General features: G+C 37.4%; 1 protein-coding gene across 4 annotated transcripts in view; it reads right to left on the reverse strand.

The window, feature by feature from the left end:
* ADAMTSL1 (ADAMTS like 1) overlaps nt 1–26507 on the reverse strand; it is a 479878-nt gene that overhangs the window by 239583 nt on the left and 213788 nt on the right. For 3 of the 4 annotated variants that reach the window (XM_081499058.1, XM_081499064.1, XM_081499079.1), the window contains exons 8-10: nt 21036–21147; nt 17191–17329; nt 4272–4322 (exon numbers count right to left, since the gene is read on the reverse strand). In XM_081499058.1, coding sequence (XP_081355184.1) covers nt 4272–4322; nt 17191–17329; nt 21036–21147 — 302 coding nt within the window. The remainder of the gene's footprint in view (nt 1–4271; nt 4323–17190; nt 17330–21035; nt 21148–26507) is intronic. The other variant, XM_081499072.1, reaches the window with a different exon arrangement.

Here is a 26507-nt window from a genome sequence, read left to right on the forward strand (position 1 = left end):
AACTTTGGGACTGCATGGATTCAGTATATTTCTGATGTTTAAACTGTATCATCATTAAGGAGCCAAAGTGTCGATATAGGTGTTACCTACGTGTTCCCTAGTTGCTGGGGTTAGGTACTAACAGTTAGCACTCCTCCAATAAAGAACTCCTGGAACTGGGAAAAGTTTGGCTTTGGTTCAAAAGCTCATGGCATTGGAATCTACATATACAGTAGAGTATGGGGAAAAATAACAATGTTGTCAACAGCATTTAAGAGAATTTCACTGACTTTTCAATTCTCTCCACAGCTTGATGCATTTGAGATCAGAGGCAGAGAGATATCTTTGCCCGATTCTTCTTGGAGGTTTAGAGAATTTCAAATTTGTAAGAACAGAAACGCAGGGGCTAGTTTTTCTTTCTTGCCTATCTAGTCTGCTTGTTTATGAGGACTGCTGAGGAACTCTAAGAATTTCTCTTAGAATTATGAGAGATACCATTTTAATGAGAGAGAAACAAAATGTCACCAAGTTGATCCACTTGAATAGTTAAATCTAAAAACACTGCACAGGCATGCCGTGGAGATGTGAACTATCCTCTACATGGGATTTCATGTGCATTGTGAGCCTGATTTCTCTTTTGCATGAGCCTGGATAATGTGTTTTTCCCACTTACAGAGAATTTTCCTCCTCAATTCTCTGTACTGTTCAAGTCTAGGCAACAACTGTTATCTCCACTGCCAACAGCCCAAACATGCTGCCAAATACAATATTTTCCTCTGCATATTTCCCCAGGAGACACAGAAGAAAATGTTATTATGGGGAAACTGAGGCCCTCTCATTAGTCCTTTGGAGAATCTCTGTTCCCTTTCAAGAGAAGGAAGCAGCCCTTTCTCTTCCAAAAGGGTGAGACCAATTCTCATTTGTCTCCATGTAAATCTCTGGAGAGCTGGAAGTGGATAACAGGTTTGATTCGGACTAAAATTGAGCTGAACGTATAAGTACCAATTCGCATTAGACTCGATTTGACAGTGAACTGGGAATATGCTTTTGAATGGACATTTAATCTCTTAAAACATTAAGATGCCATAAAAAGAGCACATTTCCTAATTGGTACTCTAACATCCCTAAAGTTGACCCTTCTGAAGAGAGAGTGATTAATTTCTGTCTTAACACTTGGACCTGATCCATGGTATAATTTCATAAACAGTAATAAGTATCCTTTTTATTGTCAGTGATCATGGAAAGACAAATGATGTGAATATTATTCCAGGTATTTATAGTGTGGTTCCAGGATTAACTATAGCTCTGTATGTGAAAAACTATAATGCGAATCCTTGCATAGTAATAGGATTATGTGGAATTTCAAAGCAAAACATCTTTGTTCTTTAAAGAAAGTATAACAAAAGCTCAGAGAGGACATCAGTTAGGATATCTCAAAACAGGGACCAGGTAAGTATTTGGAAAAAATATATATATACCCAAGAATCTTGCCCTAGAAGAATAACAGATGAGGTCATATATTTTAACTCCTTTGGCTTTTAATTTTTAAAGGCCATTGTGTATTTAGTTTAAGAAATTCTCAAAATTAATGATTATGTGGAAAAATTGCAAATATTAATTATAAATTAAAGATAATTCATTAGACTGTGTTCTTAAATTATATTCAGACATGCATTATAGTCAAAGATTGAAAGCAAGAAAAAACAATCTAAATATTCATTGTGTTTTGTATCTATACTTGTGGTCTCAAACACATTGAAATAATTTCAGTAAGCAAAGTCTTGATCAGTAAGTAGCTGCCCTCTGAGAAACATTTTGAGTCTTTATTCTTCTTAAGAAAGAAGAATATCCATAGAAATAGCTTCCATTTACTAAGGCTTTATCACTAAAGCAGAGTATCTAACTTCAGAATTAATTTAGTGACAGAAGTGCATGGGCTAAGAAATATAGCCTGTTTATCGTCTAGTTGTCTTTTCCCATTGTGACGCATGGACAGGACAAAGTGTGCATAAGACAGGGTGCAAACAAACATCAAGGAGGTTCATCTCAATCTATCATTGAGAATACTGATCTTCAGGCACTCGGGGGACATCTGAATATATAAGAAATCAAGTTTAACCTAGGACAGGCATTAGTCACACCAGAGAAATATAAACAGGAGAGATCATAGACATGAAAGAAATTGAGGAGTACCATTACAGGACAAACATCAACTTGATGTTCTTACCCCTGACACCCAACTATGCCTTTATCTCAAATCACATGGCCTTTGCACAGCCAGATACATGTGTCCTATGAATACTTTACAGATACAGGGGTTGAAATCAAAGAAATTGGTTCTGTTAAATTGATATTTGTCTATTCTCATTCCATTTTTTTTTTCATGTTCGGTTCTGGATCAAAACAGCAAAAGGATACAACAGTAGCAGTCTAAAGTCATTTATTATCTTTATCAATATAGACATAGGAAAAAGGGAGGGAGCTGATGAATGAAGTAACTCCTTAGTGAAAAACACTTTCAAAAAAATCCCTAAACAATTATATACGGCATTAACCAAGTGCCCCCTTTATGCTACCATTAAAATGGTGAAAAGTAAGTTCCATGCCAGTCACTGGAAGTATTTAAGCAGAGCCTGGATAACACTTGCATTGGTTTATGTATGTGTGCCTGTGTATGTATGCTGCTGCTGCTGCTTAGTCGCTTAGTCGTGTCTGTCTCTTTGTGACCCTATGAATTGTAGCCTGCCAGGCTTCTCTGTCCATGGGATTCTCTAGGCAAAAGTGTTGGAGTGGGTTGCCATGCCCTCCTTTAGGGGATCTTCCTGATCCAGGGATCAAACCCCAGTCTCCTGTATTGCAGGCAAAATCTTTATTGCTGAGCCACCAAGGAAGCCCACGTACATGTGTGTGTGTACACATATATGTATGTATGCATATATATGCTGGAATGCTTCTGCAGCGAGTGAGTGAAAGTTGCTCAGTCTTGTCAGATTCCTTGCGACCCCATGGACTATACAGTCCACGAAATTTTCCAGGCCAGAATACTGGAGTGGGTAGACTTGCCCTTCTCCAGAGGATCTTCCTGAACCAGGACTCGAACCAGGGTCTCCTGCATTGCAGGCAGATTCTTTATCAACTGAGCTATGAGGGAAGCATCTGCAGTAAATACACATTCATGCCTATTTGTATAAATATATGTGTTTACACATGTGTGCTGAGTGGATGTGAAGAGTGGGAGAATGAAGCATCACTGGGCAGCTGGACTAAAAGACCTCAAGGTCCCTTTTTTGTACTTCAATTCAAAGTATTTGAAGATTTTCAATCAAACTTTGCTTTATTTTACTGTTCCAAATACAATTATTTGGGGAGCCTTGCTTAGTTTGAGATGGAGCAAACCACCATGGATTATTTCCAACTATTTGTGATCTGATTTAAACCTTGGGTTCTAAACAGCAGCTGACTCTCCGAAGTTCCAGTGAGTGAGGACAACAGAGCAAAGGTCTTGCTTAGCACAGAGGTGGCTTCAAACCCAAGTCTAATTTCTGCTCTCTGGGGGGCTGTTTCCAAGGTGGCAGGCAATATGCTCAGTAGCTAGCACATTTTTCAGCTTCTCCAGTTTTCTTATCAATATATTAATAAAGAGAACAAGTTCTTTGAAAAGTTTCTCAGTTACTTTAATGATATTTTCTAGTTTTAGAAAATACTGTACTTTAAAAAAGCAAAGCAGTGCATGGAATTTTCTGTTTTGGAAAATAACAAAACAAAACTCTCCTCCCCATCAAATGTTATGAACAGTAAGGATATGAAAAAACTGCCTTTTTGTATTTAATTATAATTTCTTTGGAACAAAAAGAAGGATATTCAAAGCCCCTATGCAGAGTAATACCACATCTGGAATTTCACATTTGCGATATTAGGATAATAATTCAGGCAGTGTTTGTTTAACAGTTAGCAACAGTGCTTTAATGACTAGGGTCCTATTGCAGAGGAAACACAGAAAAGGACAAAGGGAGTGAAAGAAAGACATAACATAAACCCATACACTGTATCTAATCAGAGTGAATTACTGTGTCCACTGTAATGTAATCTAATCCTACCTTAAAACGGTTTTTGAATGACAAGCTTACAGTCTGAGCAGACCAGTGTTATTCAAAAGCAGAGTTCAGGAGGGATTGCAAAATATACTATCTACCATCTTATTTTTTTACAGGAAAACACAAAATCTATTATATATATAAGAAAGCAGAAAACTGAGTTACTAATTCTAGCATCAGGATGATTGATTTACGTACCGAGGAAGGGGATGGTAGATGTCATAGGGCATGATCTGCTTGTATCCGTCACTGTTAGGAACAATAATGCCAACCCTCTGAGTAGAAGGTACACACAATAAAATAAACACTAAATGATTACATTAAACAATTTTTTAGACAAATGCAAAATAACATTAATAAATTGTCTCTAAAAAAACAACACTAAAACAGTTCAATATCTTTATGCTAGCATCCATTTGAGGATGGGGCAAGTTCTTTGACAGGGCACCATTTACTATAATTAGTTTTCTGATCCAAGCAGGAAATACCAGGGGAAAGGGTGGTGGCAAGAAAACTTGGCACCTCATCATTAACTATGACACAATAAGCTTGTAAATGTTCTTTAATCCCCCCAATTATACATCCTATGAGGTCATTATGATCATCATTATTAATGTTACTTCCAGATGCTCACCAAGCAATTTTATAGTTACTGTCTTGCTCCTGATGAAAGAGAGAGCTATATGTAAGAGTATGTACCTGGGGACTGACAACACTACGTAACGTGCATTAGCAAATAGGTAATGCACTTTTGGCAGATCTAAAGATCTGAGTAAAATCTGGAGAGCAGCCACTTGGTTATCTTAAAAAGGGAAGGCGAATGAGTGAACACAGTCGGCAACTATCAACAAAAGCACATTCCCTACCAAAACAAAGGTAGGGCAGTTAAAAGGAGATAATACAGATGAAACATCTGTTTTGATGGTCTATAAAATGTGATATGGTGTCAACTGGTGGTGGTTGTGATTGTTTTGACTGTTGTTAGTATATCTGGTACCCTGGGAAACCTGTGAGATTTAAAGATAAAGACTAAAGGAGCCAGAAGAAATGATATTTTAGGCTATATGGCTAAAGGATTCACAAGATATGATAGTATAGGCTATGTGGGAGTCCTCAGAGGTCTTTAGGACTCTAATAAAGTACACGAACCTACCTCACTGATTTCAAGTAAAGCCTCCAATTGACAAGACTTTCTTCTTGCTGAGCCCCCTAACTTGTGGGAGATTTATGACTCGTGAATCTCAGATAAAAGGGCTAGTACAACAGACTCTCCATCAAGAGTGGGAGACTGAGCTCAATCCGGGGACGTCATGTATTTGCTGGGGCAAAGCATGGTAGGTCGTGAGTACTTATTTTACAACTGACAAATGATAGCAACTTCCTCTTCTGAAAACTGGAGGAACTCATGTATTCTAATCTGGGATGAATGGGTGAGTACATATTTATATATTCATATTCAGTAAAATGTTTATGTAAAAAGGAACACATTAAGACTCACTTTGATCTTATCCTCTGATTCAGAATGATATAGCATGTAATTTTAATATGGCTAGCAAACCTAAGGTTTTGGGTAGAAACAGTGCGCTAGGTATACTATGGAACAGGAAGAAAAAAAAACTAGTACTGGCTGGACATCATGACAGATAAGGAGGAAGGAGGGAGTAATAAAAAGGGTAGTTCCTGGAGAAATTACTAAAAGGTAAGAGAAAATTAAGTTTGAGAGAAAATGGGAAACAAATCTTTGCATGTAGATTTCTCAAGAAATACAAACACAGGAAAACTAATTTAGTTATCTCACACGACTGAGTTTTCTTTAGTTGATTTGAATGACTAAAGGTATTCACTTGTATGATTAAGTTTTCATGGTATATGTATGTGCACTACCCTTCAGGAACAATGTTCATGAAAATGAATGATGCCTTTTGAGGAAGCTCAAAATCCTGCGACTCTTAATGAACACAAGAATGGGATGAATATTAACATTAAACTTTTCTCCATGTTTTTCCAAGATACAGAAACATCTTATTCTTTTTGGTCTTATTTTGACAAGAAATCAGATGTGAAAGGTAAATCCTGTCTTTCGTTAGAATCATGTGATCACTTCCCAGTAATTCTGCCTAGTCATTTAGGAAAATTTTTTTCTAAAAGAACTGTTTTTGACAGAATTCCAACCTTCCAAAGTTCTTCTAATAACCTAGGTCTGATAGTAGATAATTAAGGACTACGTAGAACTGACTTTGCAGTTATATTTTTGCTAACCCTAGTATCTTTTCTCATGCCTTTATCCAGATCTAAATGTAGAAATGTATATGGCAGCCTTCTTTCCTGGAAAGATTTATAGTTGTGATTTGTCATTCTGAATATTAGAATGAACTGTTATAGATCTCTGCCAACTGATTTATCAGCTGATGATATTTAAAATGGAAGTAGTAATATTGAAGGAGACAGGCTAGAAGAAAAGAAGGGGAAAAAAGAGGCAGTTATAGAATTCAAGATGTTGGGCTTCGCATTGGACTGATTTAGAAATTATGTTTCTGTTTGAACAAGAAGCTTTAAATCTGGATTCAGCAGAACTATAGCTATATTTGTCTTTCTATGGCATAGGTCATGGTGAAGACTCATAAAATGACTCCATGGCACCTGTGAAAACAGAAAGATATCAAAACAATGGTGCTCTGTCCAGTCCTGTTGATGCATATTCACGTGCATGGGCTCTGCTCTCTCTTGGGGTTTATGCCATGGCCCTGGCCTTTCACCACACTGTCACAGCGGGCTAGGCAGTGTGGCCTAAACTCAACTTTCTATTGCTTACTCTTAAGGTACTTTATCTTTTTCTTAGACAATGTGTACCTACTGAAGAATGATGAAAAAGAACATCATTTAGGGACTTTAAGAAGTTCTTCTTTCCATGCTTAGGTCCTGAAACCATCTCAGGAGCTCTTTTAGGACAATATCCTTGACTTTAAAAATCAAGCCATATTCAGGCTCACACTACTCAGGTGTGAAATTTACTTATTGTGATAAATCTTTCTTTCCAAGAAAAGCCCTATTTGCCATGTTCTGGGTTCTTCTGGAAATGAATTGCATGTGCATGTGTCTGCATGCATATATATGTATGTATTCAGACATGTGTCTGAATATATGAGGGGGTGGGGAAGGAGGGAAAAATAATTCTTTTAAAAATGATCACAAGGGAAAATATAATGAACAGTTGGTTTTGGGGTAAAACCATTCATTCTCCATTGCCTTCACTATTCCCACTGCTCATGTACTTTCTATGTAGGACAGTGACCCGATTCCCTCTAAAGTCCCCCAAATCAGGGATTGTCATGGGAAGAAGAGAAGATGAGGATGAAGGAGGGGTCACCGAGAACGCATGTGGTATAAGTAGAAGAAAGATTTGCACATCATCCTCTCATAGCTCGTGTCCAATGAATGACACTAGAATGCTTCATGTTACGGCCAATTCATAGAAAGAAATAGTATGCAGTGTATAACATGAAGCCTTTTGAACCATTTTTTAATGACATGGCAAATGTTCAAATGCAATGTCAACTGAAAAAATCCAATACAAAATAGAATAGACAATGTAATCCACAATACAAAGAAAACTCATGTATATATTGTCTATATAATAATTTTTGTAAAGTCCATATATATGTGTATGTATGTGTGTACAAATATATTAGAAAAGGACTGAAAATAGTTGTTAGTTCCTGGTGTTTGGATTAAGGGTGTTTTTTTTCCCTTTCTTCCTTTGTATGCTTCTCTATTTTCAGGAATTAGAATGTTTAAGTAAAACAAAATTCAACTCTGAGAAAGCAAAAGACAGAGACATTTGAAAGCATGATATAAATGGATGAAATGAGGCTGTCATCTCAATTCCCACATGTCATTTAAAGATGATTGAGTCTGTGTCCTGAAACCATCTCAGGAGCTCTTTTAGAACAATATCCTTGACTTTAAAAATCAAGCCATATTCAGGCTCACACTACTCAGGTGTGAAATTTACTTATTGTGAAAAGTCTTTCCTTCCAAGAAAAGCCCTATTTGCCATGTTCTGGGTTCTTCTAGAAATGAATTGTAAGGAGCCACTTTCATGGCTTCAACACTCCCTTTCAATGCATCTCTCACAACCTCTCGCCTCTTCTCTGGGGCTGCAGAGCCTCATTTCTGACATTCTGACAGCTGGATGTGCTCTCAGTTTGTCAAACTCACTATTTTCAGACAATTCATTATCTTCCCCTGCAAAGTGTCTCTTCTCCTGTGATCACTGTTACTGTTCAGAACACTGTCCTTCTCCCATTCACCCTGGCTGGGTACTGTGGGACATTGTTGCTTCCTCTCTTTCCCATGTTCCCTACAGACACTGAGTTCTTCCAGTTGTGATGTCTGCCAAATATATCTCTCTGACATGAATCTAGGCCCCTTTGCATTATCCTCCTAACAGATCTCTCTGCTTGCAGGCTTGCTCCAATCCAGCTCACTGTTGTCATAGCAACAGATACTTTATTTCCCAGTGATGTCCATAACACCTGGTGAAATCAAGTGCTACCTCTTCTAAAGCCTGTCCTTATCTTTCCTCTTAACATCTAGCCAGACAATTCTCTCTTCCTCTTTCAAACACCCATAGCACAAACTCCCCTCATCACTTCTAACTGTCTACTAATTTTTAACCATGTATACATTTTCTTTAGTTTAACACTATGGGACAAAATCCATATTGGTTCTTTATCTTTTAACACAGTTCTCTGCACAGAGGCAATTAGTAAATAATCAGCCAATGAAATCATGCCATTGACGTGCATACACAAAAGCAAGCAATACAACTGCCATCCTGAATGAAAGAAAGCAAATGAACAAGGTTAAAGAAACTCCTAAACAAGTTGCACTAAAGATGATGCACATCTCTAGTCCCACTCCTTGTGTTTTGCTAGCTCTGCCATCTGTGTGAAGGGCAGACTATTTGAGAGACTGGTTTGGCTGCTCTGGCAGGCAGGGGTGATTGGGTGACCTGGGACAGAGGGAGATAGCTGAATGGCAATGGTGTTTCTAAGCTGCTTGGCCAGACTCTACATCTCTTCTGTTGGGCATCTCCCAGAAACAGCCATGACAGTTTTTCAATCTTCTCTTTCCTGTTTGTCTCATGTGTCTTTTCAGAGAGCATGCTGGTTTGTAACTGTACAACTCAACTTCCCCAGGGCAGTGTTGTGGTCCAGATTCTGGTTGACTTGAATTTGCCTTCGCCGTGGTACCAAGCACAGAACTTGGCACAGGATTGGTACTCAGTAAAAAGATTAATGAAATTGTGGGTGGTGGGAACAGTTCTGGCACAGAAGGGAGTAATCTCTCAACAACTACAAGGCAATAGAAACCAATCTCTTCCTAAGCAACTGTTTATAATGGGGGAGGAGAAAAGTAATAAAAAGTTGGAAGAGACTCAAGCATCTGCTTTCTCATGAGGGGCAGAATACAAAATAGCATGGCGTAATGAGGACAGGGGCCCCTTGAGGATTTGGGAGATGCAAGCTCTGTTCTCTACTCTGTTAATTGTCTTTCTGAGTGACTTTGAGTACATTACATTTGGACTTCTGCATTGGTCTTCTGCAAAATCTAAGTATTGTATGAAATCAGGAGTTTTATGATGAAGAATGAGTGCCTGGAAACCTATCTCATGGAGCTCTAGCTTATCTGTCCCGTTTGTACTGGCTGCTGAGGACAGAATTCAGAGTTCTGTGGTCCACAGACTGAAAACCACTAAACTAGGTACTCAACTCAAAAGCTCTCCCATTTGAAATTTGGTTACTTTATGAAACACTGCAGGTTTCCCTGTCATTTAGAGAGGCAAATTAGGATTTGGAAAACAAGGAAACATTCTATAAATATAGGTTAAAAACTTTTTTCAACTTGGTACCTACTAGTCAACCTTCATTTATCTTTAAGAACCAGACCAAAAGAACCCTGCTTCATTGTCCAGGATTTGAAAATATTTTCAAATGTTTTCTTGCTATAGGACAAACTGATGGAGAGTTTTTGATCATTTGATCCAAAATATCATAATCTCCTCACAACTATATTTCCATGGTTAAATGTTCTTGATATAAATGAATGTAATTTCAGAACTGCTTTTAAATAAATGGGACTAATATTTCCCTGAAGTTTGTTTAGCTCTTCTCATACTGACCTAAGTGATTTGATAATTGTGTGATTTGAGTAAACATCAGTATTTACACTTACATGAAAGAGGCTTGCTTAATCGGCATATGTAATCAATTCAAAGATCCAGGGTACCAAGTTTTGCACTGATATGGTTGGCAGTGCTGTGCTGGCTGTGGAGGTCTGTAGTGGGCTTAAACCAGATCTCATGGGTTGCTGAAGGCATCATGCAACACCAGCAATCAGGTGATCAGAGTTCATGTAATACAGGAGGTTCTCTGGATGTGGAGGCACTTAGGTTCATGACCCAGCTTTTCTTTCCCACCCTGACTTGGAGCAGGTCTCATAACCTCTTTGGGCTTTAGCTTTTTTGTCTGTAAATACAGATGATTATCTTTGTCTTACTAACCTCCTAGAGAAGGTAAAACTGAATAGAGATAAAGGATGTGAAAGAACTGTAGAAACTTCAAGTAGAAGTAACATTGGCAAGAAGCCATTTTATAGGATTGGTTCTCAATAACGATAATTGAATTTTGTTGAGTGCTTGGCATCCTGCAAGGAGCTTTACATGCATCATCCTATTTACTCCATATAGTTACTCCATGACAGGAATACTACATTCATGTGACAGATGGCAAAGCTAAGGCTTAGGGAAATTCAATAAAGTTAGTAAAGCCAGGAAAGCCAAACTGACAGAGTGAAGTTAAAAATGAGAAGGATGATAATACCTGTTCTATTCACTTACAAGTTAATTAAAAGAACTGCATAAATAATTATACTTTACATATACAAAGTGATCATTATTATTAGTGATGAGCTGGCTTGGTGGAATAACTGAATTGTCCCAATAAATGAGTTAGAGCTGATTGTCTGGATTGTCTGGTGATGGGTATGAGGTCTATAAACCTGGGAAGGGTATGACGATGCTCTCTAAACAGCAACAGAACTCTGCTTTATTTATCTCACCATAAATGCATGAAAGTGCAAATAAGATTTTACAACAGTATTTTTTATTGCTTATTCATTAGCTACTTAAAGTAGTATATTTAAATGAGGTTGAGAGAAAAGAAGGAAGTTGTCACTTCTCTAGATAATTTACCTATTTTAATAAAAGAAGAGCTTCATGACTAGGAAAACATTTCATTATACTTTAACTGCTTACTGAATAAACCATTTTTTAGCCCTTACACTGAGTTCTCCCTTTTTGGAGACAGACAAGGCATAAACCCCACGCAGATTAAACGGCAATGTCTCACAGATGGTTAAGTGGTTAAGTGGGGATTTTAGATAATGACACATTGGGATTTTAGGAACTGCTAATTATCTTAATTTCTCAGGGTCATGTTTGTTAAAAAATCTGATAAATATGAATTGCTTTCATGAAGCTATTTCCTAGGAATTTGTGTCTCTTGTTGCTAAAACAACAACAGAGGACTACTTTTATAGACCCATATACAATTTTATAGTTCCAACTCCTTTCATGGAGGAGAAAGCTGATTTTTTGGTGAGTTTAGGAGCTTCTCTGAAGTAACATCAACATTATCATAACCATGATCTTAGTCATAATAGCTGCAGCCACTAATATTTATTGAGTGCTTATCATGTGTCAGGCACTCTGCTAAACTCTTTAAAAGTATTACACCATTTATTCCTCATGACAACTCTATGAGGTAAGTAGCTATTATCCTTACTTCAGAGGATGAGAAAACTGAGGCTTAGTGAGAACAAGTAATTCGCCAAAGGCTACTCAAACCAGTAAGTGACAGAGCCAGGATCTCAAGCCGAGCTGTGTCGCTCCAGAGCTGCCTTCCTAGTCACCATGGTACCATAATAACCACTGTATCGCCACTGGACTAGTCAGTCACCAAGTGAGTGTGACGGGGTTTTACACGTCCACTGCACATACTGCCACTCATGATGCAGACTTCTCTTGACCCAGGATTTCAGTTGCATTAGGATTCAATTCTGAGCTTTTGTTCACACTTTGGTCCATGGCCAGGGGTGACTTTAGCAATTTGCTGTCAAATTAAATGACACTTGTTGTCAAAAAAAATGTCCACTTGAACTCACCAAGAACTGCAGCTTGGGGTATAAAAGTTTGGGCATTTGCTTAGGACTGTTGCTCTGAATTCCTTGAGGGGAGGGAGAATCTGGATGTAGTTTCAGCAAAAAACAGATTTGTTTGCTAATGACTGTGACCATGATAGTGTGATGAGTGAGAGCATTTTTCACTTGTCCAATCCTTGCCAATTTAAGCCCCCTTCATTACTGCCTCAAAGAGAAAAGCAGAAGTCTGTGCCAAGAAAAAAAAAAAATCTGAAAAGGTGGTTCTCTGATCTTCTCACAAACAATGTCTTGCACAATTTCCCCCAGACAGCCTTAACAGTATCACCAGTCTCCTAGACTGAGATACGTATGGCCAAATATAGCACTTTTTTTTTTACACTGAAATGAAAGACACTCAGAAAACATAAGGTGCTTATTAGTGGAACTAAAACTATGCCTTTTTAGTTTTTGCTGAACCACAGGCATACATTTGGAAACTTTCTGGCCACATGATCAATTTTACCCTTCGACCAAGAAGCAACGAACACACAAACCATTGTGTAAAGCAGCAGAAACTGTATTTTAAAAAAAAACAATTTTCCCTTGTGTAAAATGGAAGCTATGCTTATAGCATGGCAAGCACAAGGATTTTATATTTGATAAGATTACAAGTATCTTAGGAACTATAGTGTTAAATCAATGAAGCAGTGTGCTCAGTCGTGTCTGACTCTGAGACCCATGGACTGTAGCTCACCAGGCTCCTGCAAGTTAAACATGCCCAGATCTCTCAAATCCAGAAGTGACATGCCTCTGGACTTCTGGGAGTGTCCATGTTGGGACCACTACCAAAACATATAGCATATGTGCACATAGTATTTGATGAAATTAGTATATGATGAGATGCCATAGCTCTGAGGCACCAGTGAGAAACAGTCTTCATTTTAGCTAAATGTCATTAAATTTTTAACTTTACTTTCTCTTCCTTCTCATTATAAGCATTGCTCTGACTTCCTTTTTGAGACTGTTTTTGGCCTGGAAACAAAGTATTTTATCACGTCATTCAGGTGATTATATAAATGACACCAGCAGAGAGCATACAGCTTTTCTAGGATGGAGCAGCTGGCCAGGTAAGCTCAATTGTTGGTCTTACAGTGAGAGGAATTCAAATTCCTGTCTCAGAAAAATGTCAAGTTACTACATGTCATAAACATTCAGGCTTGCTTTTGAATAATGGAAACCAAGAATGCTAAGTCACTGAATTCTAAGTATCTATCATATAAGACTGACCTTACCTATGTTATAAGCTACAGATAAAACTGGAAAGAAATCTAGCAAAGGTGTTAATAGTGATAATCTGTGGCAACTGGAAATTATTGGTGAATTTTATTGTTTTCATTATAGTCTTTTAACTTATCAAAATTTCTGAGTTAGTGCAAGAAGAATCAGAAAAAAGCCATGAAAACTTAAAAATTATTTTGGAAAGAATAGGTTCTATGTCAACCATCTCTTTAGCCCAAGAACGACTAGATGAATCCATCTACAACCATGGAGACCTATGGATGCTGTTGGTGAGTGAAATGAGTAAGTGATGTCATTCATTAGTTCAAATGTATAACAATGACTAATTATAAAGCAAATTAATGAGAACAGTGAGGCTATTCTGGTAAGCAGAAAAATCAGGTGTTAAGGGTTATAGTAATGGTTATCACATCCTGTTTATTTCTGAGTTATTTTGGTTTTATAAGTGTAGTAATGAGAAAAAACTTATTCCAGAGAAGCAGTTGCTAATGCTAACAATTTTTATAGCTCACCTTAATCTCAGGATATTTATTTTTTCAATTAAACATATCCTAATAGAAGAACTTAACAATGAGGGCAAAAAGTTATTTCTTTTGGTAGTGAAATATTTTTACTATTGCTACAACAATTTTTACAATTTAGCTTAGCCTGAACAAGTTAAAATTGGTTTATGTTTGAGTATACTTTTTGTGAGTTATTGTTTAAAGATACTTCAAAACATATAAAATGAAATATAATGAAGCAACTCCATGGAACAACAGCTTATAGGCACAGTTGGAAAATCACTAACTTAATGCAACAAATAACTTTCTCACTCCCACTAGTGGGTGAGAAAAATAAGGTCCAGAAGGGTCTTTTTGCTGTCCATGGTCCTTCCCAGTCTTGACAGGGAATAAATGTGGCTGCCTAAATGGGATTTTGCTTTCAAATAATAGGCTAACAATCCTAGTCTAATACAGGAAAAGTAAAGAACTATCTCAGTGACTGCTAAATTTCTTTTGAAATTCCAAAATATGTAACTTTATCTGTTCTAAATACATCTTGTGTTTTCCCTTTTAGGGGTTTCTAAGTTTGGACACAAAGGTGTTAGTTTATTGTCAGCAACAAAGGTGTTGGTTTAATGTCACTAGAAAAGTGAAAGTGTTAGTCGCTCAGTCCTTTCTGACTCTTTGCGACCCCAGGGACTGTAACCTGCCAGGCTGCTCTGTCCATGGGAGAATCCACGGGATTCTCCAGGCAAGAATACCTGGAGTAGGTAGCCATTCTCTTTATCAGGGGATCTTCCCAAACCAGGGATTGAACCTGGGTCTCCCACGTTGTGGGCAGATTCTTTACTGTCCTGAGACACCAGGGAAGCCCTTAATGTCACTATTAGACAGTTAAATCTATAGTTAGAAAACAGTTCCTTGAGTGTTGATTCTGCTATGTCTGATGGGAAGGCAGACTTATTTTATTGATTTTCTTTAACTCCTTTTCTCAGACTATCACTTCTTATTTTCTCTCGAAATTCAGAAAGGTTGCTTTGATCCCAGGTGTGTAAATGAGTTCAGTGAATTTCATAGCACTCGTGCACTATCTTACCCTCAGACTAGAGTATCTATATTTCCTAAAGTAGTTTCCTCTTAAACTTTTCTTTCTGCTCAGTCTTAATTTTTACAGCTTTGTTTAATTACCTCTGTAATAAAAAAGCAGCATCCTGACATTCACTTCTTATTTTTCCTTTCTCCTTTTCCCACTTCTTTCTCTTTTTTAATAGCCACCTGTCCCAACATTTATACATGTGCTGTATTAGATGTTTTAAAATAACACAGACATAGAAAAAGCATCAATTTTACAAAATTCCTTCAATGTAGAATGGCCTTTTGCTCTTGAATAATAAGAAATAGGCCAAAAATATTACTCCAACAGAAAAGATGGGTAAAAATCAGAAGCCAGAAAAAAATGAGTAGATTTTTTTCTGACTATAAACATGTTTCTTAAAATTGTTAAAAAATGCTTTTATTTCACAGTTGTTTTTCATGACCACCTCTCTGCTGAAGTTTTCTTCTGAGTAGAGGGGAAAAGCTTTACATGCAATTATGGGAAGTGAACCCTTCATTTCTCCTAGAAATACACACATAAATTTTCTTGGAACTATGTATAAGAGCTTCAAAATCTCTCTATGGCTAAGTCAACCTGTTCGAATTGAGATAATTATGCTTTTCACTCACTAGTCCTCCTGGTATAGATATGGATAAAGGTGCATATAATAAGTAGAAAACTTTAAACTAGTGTTGAATTGCGTGAGTTAGAATTATCTTGGCTAAAAATACCTCATATCCTTAATATTTCCAAAATAAAGAGGTCCAAGCAAAATTTTCACACCTCATTTAGTTTTTATACCATATCCAATCTTTAAAATGTAATTTTCTGCTGGAATATGAAGCAAAATTAAACTTCATCTAAATTATATATTTATAAAATATCTATTCTTCTATTTCTTTAATGAAAACCTGTTATTTTGAGTTCACTTTTACCAGCTAGATGATATAATTTCTATGAGTAAATTAATATTGGAAACTTCATATCACATGTAAAATTTAGAATTTCTGAATGTGAAACAGAAAGAATACAAGAAAATATAACTTAGAAAATTAACAGCAGAAAACAAAAACTCAAATTGCCTACAATTCAAAGATAGAGTAATTTTCATCCACTTGGCTCATGTAGTAGTTCACCTATTCAAAGTTTTATGAATATATAATTAGTAAGCTATGATTTAAAAAAAAAACAAAAAAAAAAACTGAGGTGTTCCTCAGAAATCCAAGGCTCTTGGAAAGGATTCTCTATCTTTCAGTCTACATGATAAGTTTTGTAGGAGAAGAGTTTTCATACATCCTCTCCCACTTGTTGAGGATGAGTAAGCCATATTAACAAAGAGAATTACCAGGAAATGTTGCAATTAAAAAGGCAAATGTTCACCATGAAAAGATTCCTGACCCATACTTCTATGACTATTTGTCATCTGGAATATTTCATTCATCCGTCTGATTCTTGATCCTGCAAATAACTGAGGGCCAACTATGGTCTCCCCAAAGTAAACATATGTGGAAAGTGTCAAGTGTTTCTTTAGGGCTTCTAATTAAAAAGACCTTTAAAAAAACCTATTAGAAATAAACCCTGCTTTCTATTCAACAAAGACTGAGTTTATTTAAATGTGGAAGAACTGTTCTAAGGCTTATTTATTCTGGTTCATTGGTGTGGCCCACCACAGGCTAAAATGGGTCAACTGTGACCCTGAAATAGGGTCTGTTCTGATCATCTCAAAGAATCCTGAGAACACTGTACCATCACGTTTGTTAAGAGTAGAAACAAGTAACCAGAATGAAATGAAATCAGAAGAGAAAATGTCTCTGTAGGGTGTTTTACCTGCAGCTCTACCAATGGAAAACGCATGGACCCTGAGATGGCATTCTACAGCAGCAGGAGTAAGAGGCATGGGTCCTAATGACCCATGACTAAGAATGGACACTGGGCAGCAGCACTTACTTATTTTTAACTAAATGCTTTTTAATCCAAGAAGCTTATTTGAACTTGATTTATGTTTACAGTAAACAAACTGGTAAATGTGACTGACCTGGCTGGACAAGGATCCAAGTTGCACTCCTGAAGCTTGGGCTTGGGTTTGATGTTCTCGGGGTAATAGTGACAGTACTGGTCAGCAACCACACGGTTGCTCCGAAGATCGTAACACTCAGCCGATGTTAGCTGGTAACCTGTGGTATCAAGCCATTTGGGCAAGTTTCAATATATACATCATACAATGTATTCCCTTAGGCTACTTTGGCCATCTTGTATTAATGAAAATTCTTTCCCAGTGCTCCAGTCATTTCCAGGACCAAAGACAGATAAATGGAAGGCTCGTTAATTTTTACAGGCCTCAAATGCTGTTTTTCCACTCAACTTTTAATAATTAAATGATACCATAGGCTTTGAACTACATAAGGGTAAAGCTATAAGACTACTGTAAGAACTATTTTTATTAATTTGCTTTATATAATCTAAAAGTCTAACACAGAATTCTGTAACCAAAAGATATTTATTTATAAACCATCTCATGTAAGGATGCAAAACTGCCTCCCTTGTACCTGGGGAATCAGGGTGAATAAATTCCCAAATTAAAAAAAAATAAATCCCAACACTGTTTCTCTTGGCCAGTGGTGTCCCATAATATAGAATCAGCTACCTACCTGGAAACATGTGTTTTCCTTTGCCTAAATTCAACCTGAATGGATTGAATGGATGTAAATGGATGAGTAAGACCTAAATGGTAGCCATCATGAAACCTCAAGTTTTCCTATACAACCAAAACCAAAACAAAAACTTCCTACTGTTCAATTTTTGTTTCAAAATCCTTTGCCATTTCTAACTGTGTAGCCAATATTTCTTGATTTACATGTGCAAATTTCCACTGTTTAGAGAAATCTTTTTTTAAAAAAAGAAATTATGCTGCTGAATTATACTGAATTCTACTCATAATATGTATTACTTTTCCTACCTGTCTCATTTTCATTCTGTGAATTTCTGGTGGTATGGTGATGAAGACTTAGATTCTTGGGGTGAAAAGTAAATGTACATAGAGTATTTTTTAAAGTTAGGGCTTTCGTATCAGTCTAACCTTCATCAACTCCAAAATATATTTCCCCTGGACAGCGGTTGAATACTGTTGTTGTTAAATATGTGTTAGAAAGTCAGATTTAGAGTGGTTAAAAGTCTTGCAAAAGATTTCAGGAAATCAGAAGGAGACTTATAAACCAGATTTCCTGACTTGAGGCTGTGTTCTCAGACCACCCACAAAAATTAATTGTTCATTAAAGACCTAAATAAAGAGCTTTTAACAATTTTACTGTAAGGATGAAAAGTATGGAAAGTAATGGCTAAAAACACATGTTCCACTTAATTTTTTGTCTCATAAGAAAATCAAAAAGCAAAACGATATTTTATAAAAGTAAATATACTTCTGTTTTTCAATTACATTATACTTCAAGCAGATAATCTGATGACAAGCTAATTATTTTATAAGGTTTCCAGAAAACCATTTCTACTTAAGGATAGAATTTTATCATGTAGTAAAATGTGTGCACAAGCAGTAAGTAAACACTGAATGTGAGATTATGATTTTTAAAAACCATAATTTGTCAGCTTAAAAATGTAGCTGGGAAGCTCTTCTAGAGTGTGTGAAATGAAAACTTAGAACAAAAATGAAATGAAGGACCAAAATGGTCAGGTAATTGTGTTTTCTAAAGTTTCACAAGGTATTTGATGTAGCAATTCTTAAGACTTAGCAAAATATTCAACAAGTTGAATCTGGAACTAGAAACATATAAAGGAATTCAGAGATCATTTCCTCAGAGATTTTCAAACCATGGTCCATGAAGTGTGAGGGAAGTGTTAGTCGCTCAGTCGTGTCCGACTCTCTATGACCCCATGTTCTGTATAGCCAGCCAGGCTCCTCTGTCCGTGGAATTCTCCAGGCAAGATTACTTGAGTGGGTTGCCATTCCCTCCTCCAGGGGATCTTCCTGACCCAGGGGTCGAACCTGGGTCTCCTGCATTGCAGGCAGATTCTTTACCGTATGAGCTACCAGAGGCTGGCTTCTACATCTTTCAGATCTCCGAGCAGTGTTCCTTTGTCTGGCTTCCTAATACGATTTCCTTTGAAGAAAGGGTTTGAGAGCTCAACACATTTGTGAACTGCTGCTGGTTCTACTTCTTCACTTAGATATGAGGAAAAGAAAGCCCAAAGTGTTTGACTTATATATAAATCTAACATTAATTGCCTTATTATATAGTAAACCTTTATCAAGGTTACTGTAATTGCACTCCAACAGCAGCCCTATGTGAAACTGTTACAACAGGCCTATTATTGAACTGCTATTCTCTCAAAACATGGTTTTTATTAAAGAAAAAGAAAAATAATTTCTTAGATTTCTTTTTTTGAAACTTCTTCCTGTGTTAGTCATTAACAGGTGTATCAAAACAACATATTTCCATAAACATCAAAGTAATTGGCACTTTCTTCTCAGACAAAGTAATTTTCTATTTAGCACAGACAGAGCGACTGGAAACATTATTTTATCGAAATGTTTAAAATGTTGAATTAATAATTCTGTAACAACCAAGGGAAAGCACTTATTTTTAAGGTAAAATCTAACACTGTTCTATAAAACCTCATTTTCAACTGTTTGTTTACATTATGTAGACATAGGTTACACAGCTGAAGATGACTTATATGTTCTTATAGTTTTATGAGAATTAATGGATAGTCATTTGTCTCCATTTTGAGGTACTATCTTTTTTCTTGTCAGAATAATACAGTTATATATGTGTGGATTAGTTACTTAAACAGTGTCAGTTAACAGGCTTTCATGAAGATGGAGCTAGAATTTATTTCATGTGCTCATTTTTAAAGGAATAGACGTACAATTTTATAACTGTTAAATTACCAAAATTTTCAAAAGTATTACTCCACAAATACTGGCTCACTTGTCAAGGAAACTAAAATATTCATAGACTGCTGATTACCCTTCTGGAAAGAATTCTGGTAACATATGCCAATAGCCACAAAAATTCTGAAACTCTTATGAGTTTAGTCCAAGGAAATAATTTGAAAGGAGAAAAATACTTAGGTATTAAGCTATTCATTACATTATAAAAGAAAAGTTTAAATGAAATGAATGATTTTCTGTAAGCATATAGTTAAATAAATTATTATAAAATAATCAAAATAAATTATTATGTAGCCATTTAAGTAATCATTAAAGAAAAGAGGTGGGGAGGGGGACCTTTTCCAGTAACACAAAATACTGTTCATGTTACAGACATGATGGAGCAGAGATGGGAATTCATCTGGTGACTTTTCAGGAGAGATGTGTTTTAAAGTATAAATAAGGCAAGTGGCATTCCTTTTATTTCATGGATGATGGGGTAGAGCTGAAAAATAACTGAGCCTAAGTCTACAGTGCAGTGATTTTTTTTTTTTCTAGTAATAAACTATTTTCTTTAAATTAATCTGATTCTTCTTGGATACATCGTGTTATGCAGAAGACCTGACAGACAGTCTTCACCTGTTTCCTGAACAGATAAGTTCATTCAGCCAGAGGACTAGTTTGTTCTCAGATGAACAAAACTGCCTCCAGACTAAGTTGTTGCCAGGCTATGATATTGCTTGTACTGAACTTTAATGAATCAAGGAAAGAAGGAAAGACTATTTCCTCTGATGGGACTCTACAGCCAGAAAACGTGCATGGGGCATCTAGACTGAGGTATCTACCTCACGGGAAGGCTTCAGGATTTGGCCCTATTGAGAAGAAAGAATCTGGTCCACACAGCGCTTCCATATGCTAAAGCAACTCTATTCTTAAGGCAGCTGAGTCTTCCCTCATGGATGCCAAGAGCTTGTAGACTATGTGAACACCATTACCTCCTCCACAGGTTGCTGAGCAAGGAAAGAAGTCCGTCTCCCTCCATCGGTGGATGATAGGCTGATAGAAGATGAACTGGACTGTACTGTTCTCAGGCCCCGAGCTGCGGATCTGCAGGAGACAATGGCAAAGCAGAGGAGCTAGTGTGATGGAGGGGTGCACTCTAGGCTCCTTGTAGCTTGGACAAGGATATGTGGTAGTGATGATGGTCTCAGGTCATGTCAAGGACTGAACTGGGAGAGAAGGGGCAATAGCAGCATCACCCATCTTACCATCTAACCAGCAAATGGTCCTTGCAGAAACCATCGCTATCATTACTTCAGTTCTGCGGCCACAGAACAAAGTCTCAACGTGTGATTCTAGCAAGACTGTATCCCAAGCCACTGATTCCCTCACTCTCTTTTATTTTTCACCCTCTCTGGTACAACAGGGAAAATTATATGAATTTTTCAATGTAGGTTCAGAAATAGATAATTTGTTCTAAGAAAATTATAAAAGCAACATGTTTCAACAAAACTAAAGGTACTGTCACTGGTCAAGAGAAATAAAGAGCTAAAGAATTAAGTAGCTCCTCTCACTCTGAGACCTACTGGGAGTTTCCTGGTAATTGAGTGACTGATAGATCTTAATGTGCAAAGTTACCAATGGGAAGCTCACCGAAATGCAAATTCCTGAGTTCAAGCCCAAAGATGCAGGCAATTCAAATGTAGAGAGTCCAGAAGTCAAATTTTGAAAAGCACCAACTTACATTACAAAAGCATTTACTTCAAATAAAACATGTGTTTACGGAAATTATAGGTCTTTTGTTTTTTTAAAAGAGGGGAATGTGAGGCAATTCTTTCCAACTATTAATAATTCTTTAATAGTTTAAAAGTACAAGGTTGAGGAAACAAAGTCAAACTGAAAGAGAAGGAAAAGTATATCCAACAGGAACAATGCATTGTTTTTACAAAGACAAATGACATACAATATTTGAACAGTTTGGCAGAGGCAAGGCTTGGGCTATTTCTTATACTAAAGGAAGTTCCATGGACAGCCTGGAGGACCAACTATTACTCCAACTCCATCGTGGCAGTTAGAGAAGCAATAGTCCACAGATTCATGTCCCGTAAGTCTTTGCTAATGTTTTCAAGCTTAGCATTGTTCCAACTGCCCTTTACCTAGGAGAAATTGATGGATTTGGGCTTCAGCTTTCTTTTTTTTAAGATAGCTTTAATTTATTTTTTTTGCTACCGAGTTTAGAAACAATTAAACACTTAGGGTACAAAGAAACAGGTAACAGGTGCTAACCCCTATATCAGTTTTTGGCACTGGGATGAGAATATGAAGTGTTCCTCAGAAAATCTGGAAGCATTGCAAAGGGCAAAGATGAGAGGAAAGCTATAGAATATCTCACATTATGCTAGGATTCTGACCCATGGAGCATCCCAGTCTTTCCTAATTAGAATAAACAGTGATACGATTCCCTACTTTAAAGCAAAAACAGCTGAAGCAATACCATGTCTTTCACAGAAGGGGAACATTGCCTACAGATTAGTATTTTTCAGTCTTATGTGTCAGATACAGGATATCTAATTGCTTGTTTAGGGAGGGAGTATTAATCACAATCTTTGAAAAGCTTTTTTTCTTCCCCCAGTCACAAAAACTGATAGCTCTCTTGGGATGTGTGATTATCATGCTGGAAAGGTATTAGAAGAGGAATCTCATTTGAACACAAGCTCCATAAAAAAATGAAAAGGCCAGAAAGTTTGTTTAGATGTGGAGAGAGAGAGATTATTTTGCTAAGGTCCCTTTAAGGATGCTAGAAATTAAACTAAGTCTAGGAGTGTGTGTGTGTGTGTGTGTGTGTGTGTGTGTGTGTGTATGTTCCAGTCGCTCAGTCATGTCCGACTCTTTGTGACCCCATGGATTGTAGCCTGTCAGGCTCTTCTGTCCATGTGAGTTTTCAGGCAGTGGGTTGCCATTTCTTTCTCCAGAGGATCTTCTCGATTCAGGGATCAAACCAATATCTATGTCTCCTGCATTGGCAGGTGGATTCTTTACCACTGAGCCACCTGGGAACCTTGGGTGTGTTGGGGGATGGGGATCAAAATAAGGAGAAATATAACACCCAAATACTTGGAGAAAGCTTGTTCTATGATATCTACAGTGTACAGGCTTATCTTCTGGTCTGTTTAAAGAAGCAAAAAAAAAAAAAAATGAATCAGGTCCTTTTTTAGCTTCCTGGGAATTACCAATAAAAGCACCTCATGTCCACCTCATGAATGACAAGAAGTTTTAGTGTCAAGAGAGAGGGTTAGTGAACACCATGGTGAAGGGGAAAAGAATCCCAGCAGCTTAGAAAGAATATTGTTCTCAGTGATTTCAAAGAAAATGATGGACAATGACCATAAATGCAGAGACTCTCTGCCTAGATATGAAAAGACACTGGAAAGAACATGGACATCTTATTTCAAATAAATGAAATCCATCATGGTGCATCTGAATCTCTGACCTCATCATCTTGCTTGGTTCCTTTCACCCTGAAAGCACTCCTGCTTCTCCCCTCTCAACAGCTGCCATTGGTTTTTAATAATAACAGCTACAACTACCACAACAACCAGTGTGACATTCTTAACTGTGTGCAGGGAACATCTTGTGTGTGCAAGCACAGTTGCTCATTTGTGTCTGACTCTGTGATTCAATGGACTGTAGCCCACTAGGCTCATCTGTCCATGGAATTTTCCAGGCAAGAATACTGGAGTTCCAGAAACTATAAAACTCCTAGAGGAAAACATAGGCAAAACACTCTCTGACATAAACCACAGCAGGATCCTCTATGACCCACCTCCCAGAATATTGGAAATAAAAGCAAAAATAAACAAGTGGGGCTTAATTAAAATTAAAAGCTTTTCACAATGAAGGAAACTATAAGCAAGGTGAAAAGACAGCCTTCAGAATGGGAGAAAATAATAGCAAATGAAGCAACGGACAAGCAATTAATCTCAAAAATATACAAGCAACTCCTGCAGCTCAATTCCAGAAAAATAAACGATCCAATCAAAAAGTGGGCCAAAGAACTAAACAGACACTTCTCCAAAGAGGACATACAGATGGCTAACAAACACATGAAAAGATGCTCAACATCACTCATTATTAGAGAAATGCAAATCAAAACCACAATGAGGTACCGTTTCACGCCCGTCAGAATGGCTGCTATCCAAAAGTCTACAAGCAATAAATGCTGGAGAGGGTATGGAGAAAAGGGAACCCTCTTACATCGTCGGTGGGAATGCAAACTAGTACAGCCACTATGGAGAACAGTGTGGAGATTCCTCAAAAAACTAGGAATAGAACTGCCATATGACCCAGCAATCCCATTGCTGGGCATACACACTGAGGAAACCAGAATTGAAAGAGACACGTGTACCCCAATGTTCATCGCAGCACTGTTTACAATAGCCAGGACATGGAAGCAGCCTAGATGCCCATCAGCAGACAAATGGATAAGGAAGCTGTGGTACATATACACAATGGAATATTACTCAGCCATTAAAGAGTACATATGAATCAGTTCTAATGAGGTGGATGAAACTGGAGCCTATTATACACAGTGAAGTAAGCCAGAAAGAAAAACACCAATACAGTATACTAACACATATATATGGTATTTAGTTAATTGGTAAAGATAACCCTGTATGTGAGACATCAAAAGAGACACAGATAAATAAAACAGTATTATGGACTCTATGGGAGAGGGCAAGGGCGGGAGGATATGGGAGAATGGCATGGAAGCATGTAAATTATCATACGTGAAACGAATCGCCAGTCCAGGTTCAATGCATGATACAGGGTGCTCAGGGCTGGTGCACCAGGATGACCCAGAGGGATGGGATGAGGAGGGTGGTGGGAGGGGGGTTCTGGAAGGGGAAAACATGTACACCCATGGTGCATTCATGTCAATGTATGGCAAAACAAATACAATATCTTAAAGTTAAAACATATAAATAAACTAATAAAATAAAATAAAATAAAATGGAAAGTAAAGAAAAAAAAAAAAGAATATTGGAGTGGATTGCCATTTCCTCCTACTTCAGGGGATCTTCCTGACTCAAGGGTCAAATCTGCATCTCTTGCATTGGCAGGGATCAAACATGCATCTTCTGTATTGGCAGAAGATTCTTCACCACTGAGCCAACAAGGAAGCCTCCCCCCAATACCACCCCCACCACGCACACACACTTGATCTTAGCCTAAAGGCCAAGGGACATTTTATTTACCTTAAATAGAATCTTAAAACTACTCTGTCTTCCCTTCCCATTTACATTACAATGAAACAAATGAGGCTCCTAAAGGTGAAGTGAGTAGTTCAAGGCTACACAGCAAGGAGACAGAAGAGCAGGGATTTGAATGCAGGTCTGCTTGGCTCTAAAGCTGCCATTCTCTTCATGGTATCAAGCAATCCTATTAGTGTTGTCAAGATATGGATCTTCATCTCGAGTGATATCCTCGTAATCCTTCTCAATATTGTCTTAATTTTACATTGACATTTTAGAGTAGAAAAAAACATTTTACATAAAAAGAAGAGGCTGACTGAAAGTCTGATTTTAATGACCTAATTGTTGCTTACAGAGATGAACCACCATGTTTCTTTTTCTTGGGTTTAATAATTCTGGGCTACTGGGACTCTAGAGCTTTATAAACCCTAAATCCTCAACATCAGATTTTGGTTCTCAAGTATACATTGAAAGAGTCATTTTGACACATTAGAATTTTGTTTTAGGGAACTAAACCATCTGGCGTATGTAATTTTGATCTCTTCAAGTTAATAAGGAAGAAGAATGTTCTGAACCAAGTTTTTTCTCCTATAATTACAATGATTCAGTGTTTCTAACTCAATTTAATGACTTCTCATACTGGAAGTCAAGGAGAAGACAAAAACTGGTCACTTTTCATAGGAATTGATCATGGTGGCATGATAGAGCTGCAGGGCAGTACAAATGTGTATATGGATAATTGCTGAGCTTTAAGTCTGTGTAAAAATCAAGGGGAGATTACAAACCTATGAAAGACATGAAGTACACATAGGCTCTTCATACTATGAAATGTCATACTTTCCCTTCTCATTTGGGAAATGGGTAATTTGTGAACTTTGGGATGTTCCTCAATTGGGTTCCTTTCTCTTTTGGATGTAGTAGAAAATTTTGCCCAAGAAGGCCAGCAGGAGAGCTGGCAGTCAGTCACGGGTCTCTCACCTGCCTTGCTTGCAGCTGAGTTGTTGCTCTGCCATAAGGAGAGGTGGACAAAAGGGAGCTGTGGGCAGACCCATGAGCCAGGAGCCATAGTAGGGGTCAACTTGGTCACCTCTTCTCAGGGTAGCCAGGGGTATCATGACTTAGGAGGGTTTGGAAATGGTGGAAATAAATCAGTATGTCTAGGAAGGGAAGGCAATGGTACCCCACTCCAGTACTCTTGCCTGGAAAATCCCATGG

This window comes from Giraffa tippelskirchi, chromosome 1, assembly GCF_054371585.1.
Source record: "Giraffa tippelskirchi isolate mGirTip1 chromosome 1, T2T-mGirTip1v1.2.pri, whole genome shotgun sequence".
Classification (NCBI taxonomy): domain Eukaryota; kingdom Metazoa; phylum Chordata; class Mammalia; order Artiodactyla; family Giraffidae; genus Giraffa; species Giraffa tippelskirchi.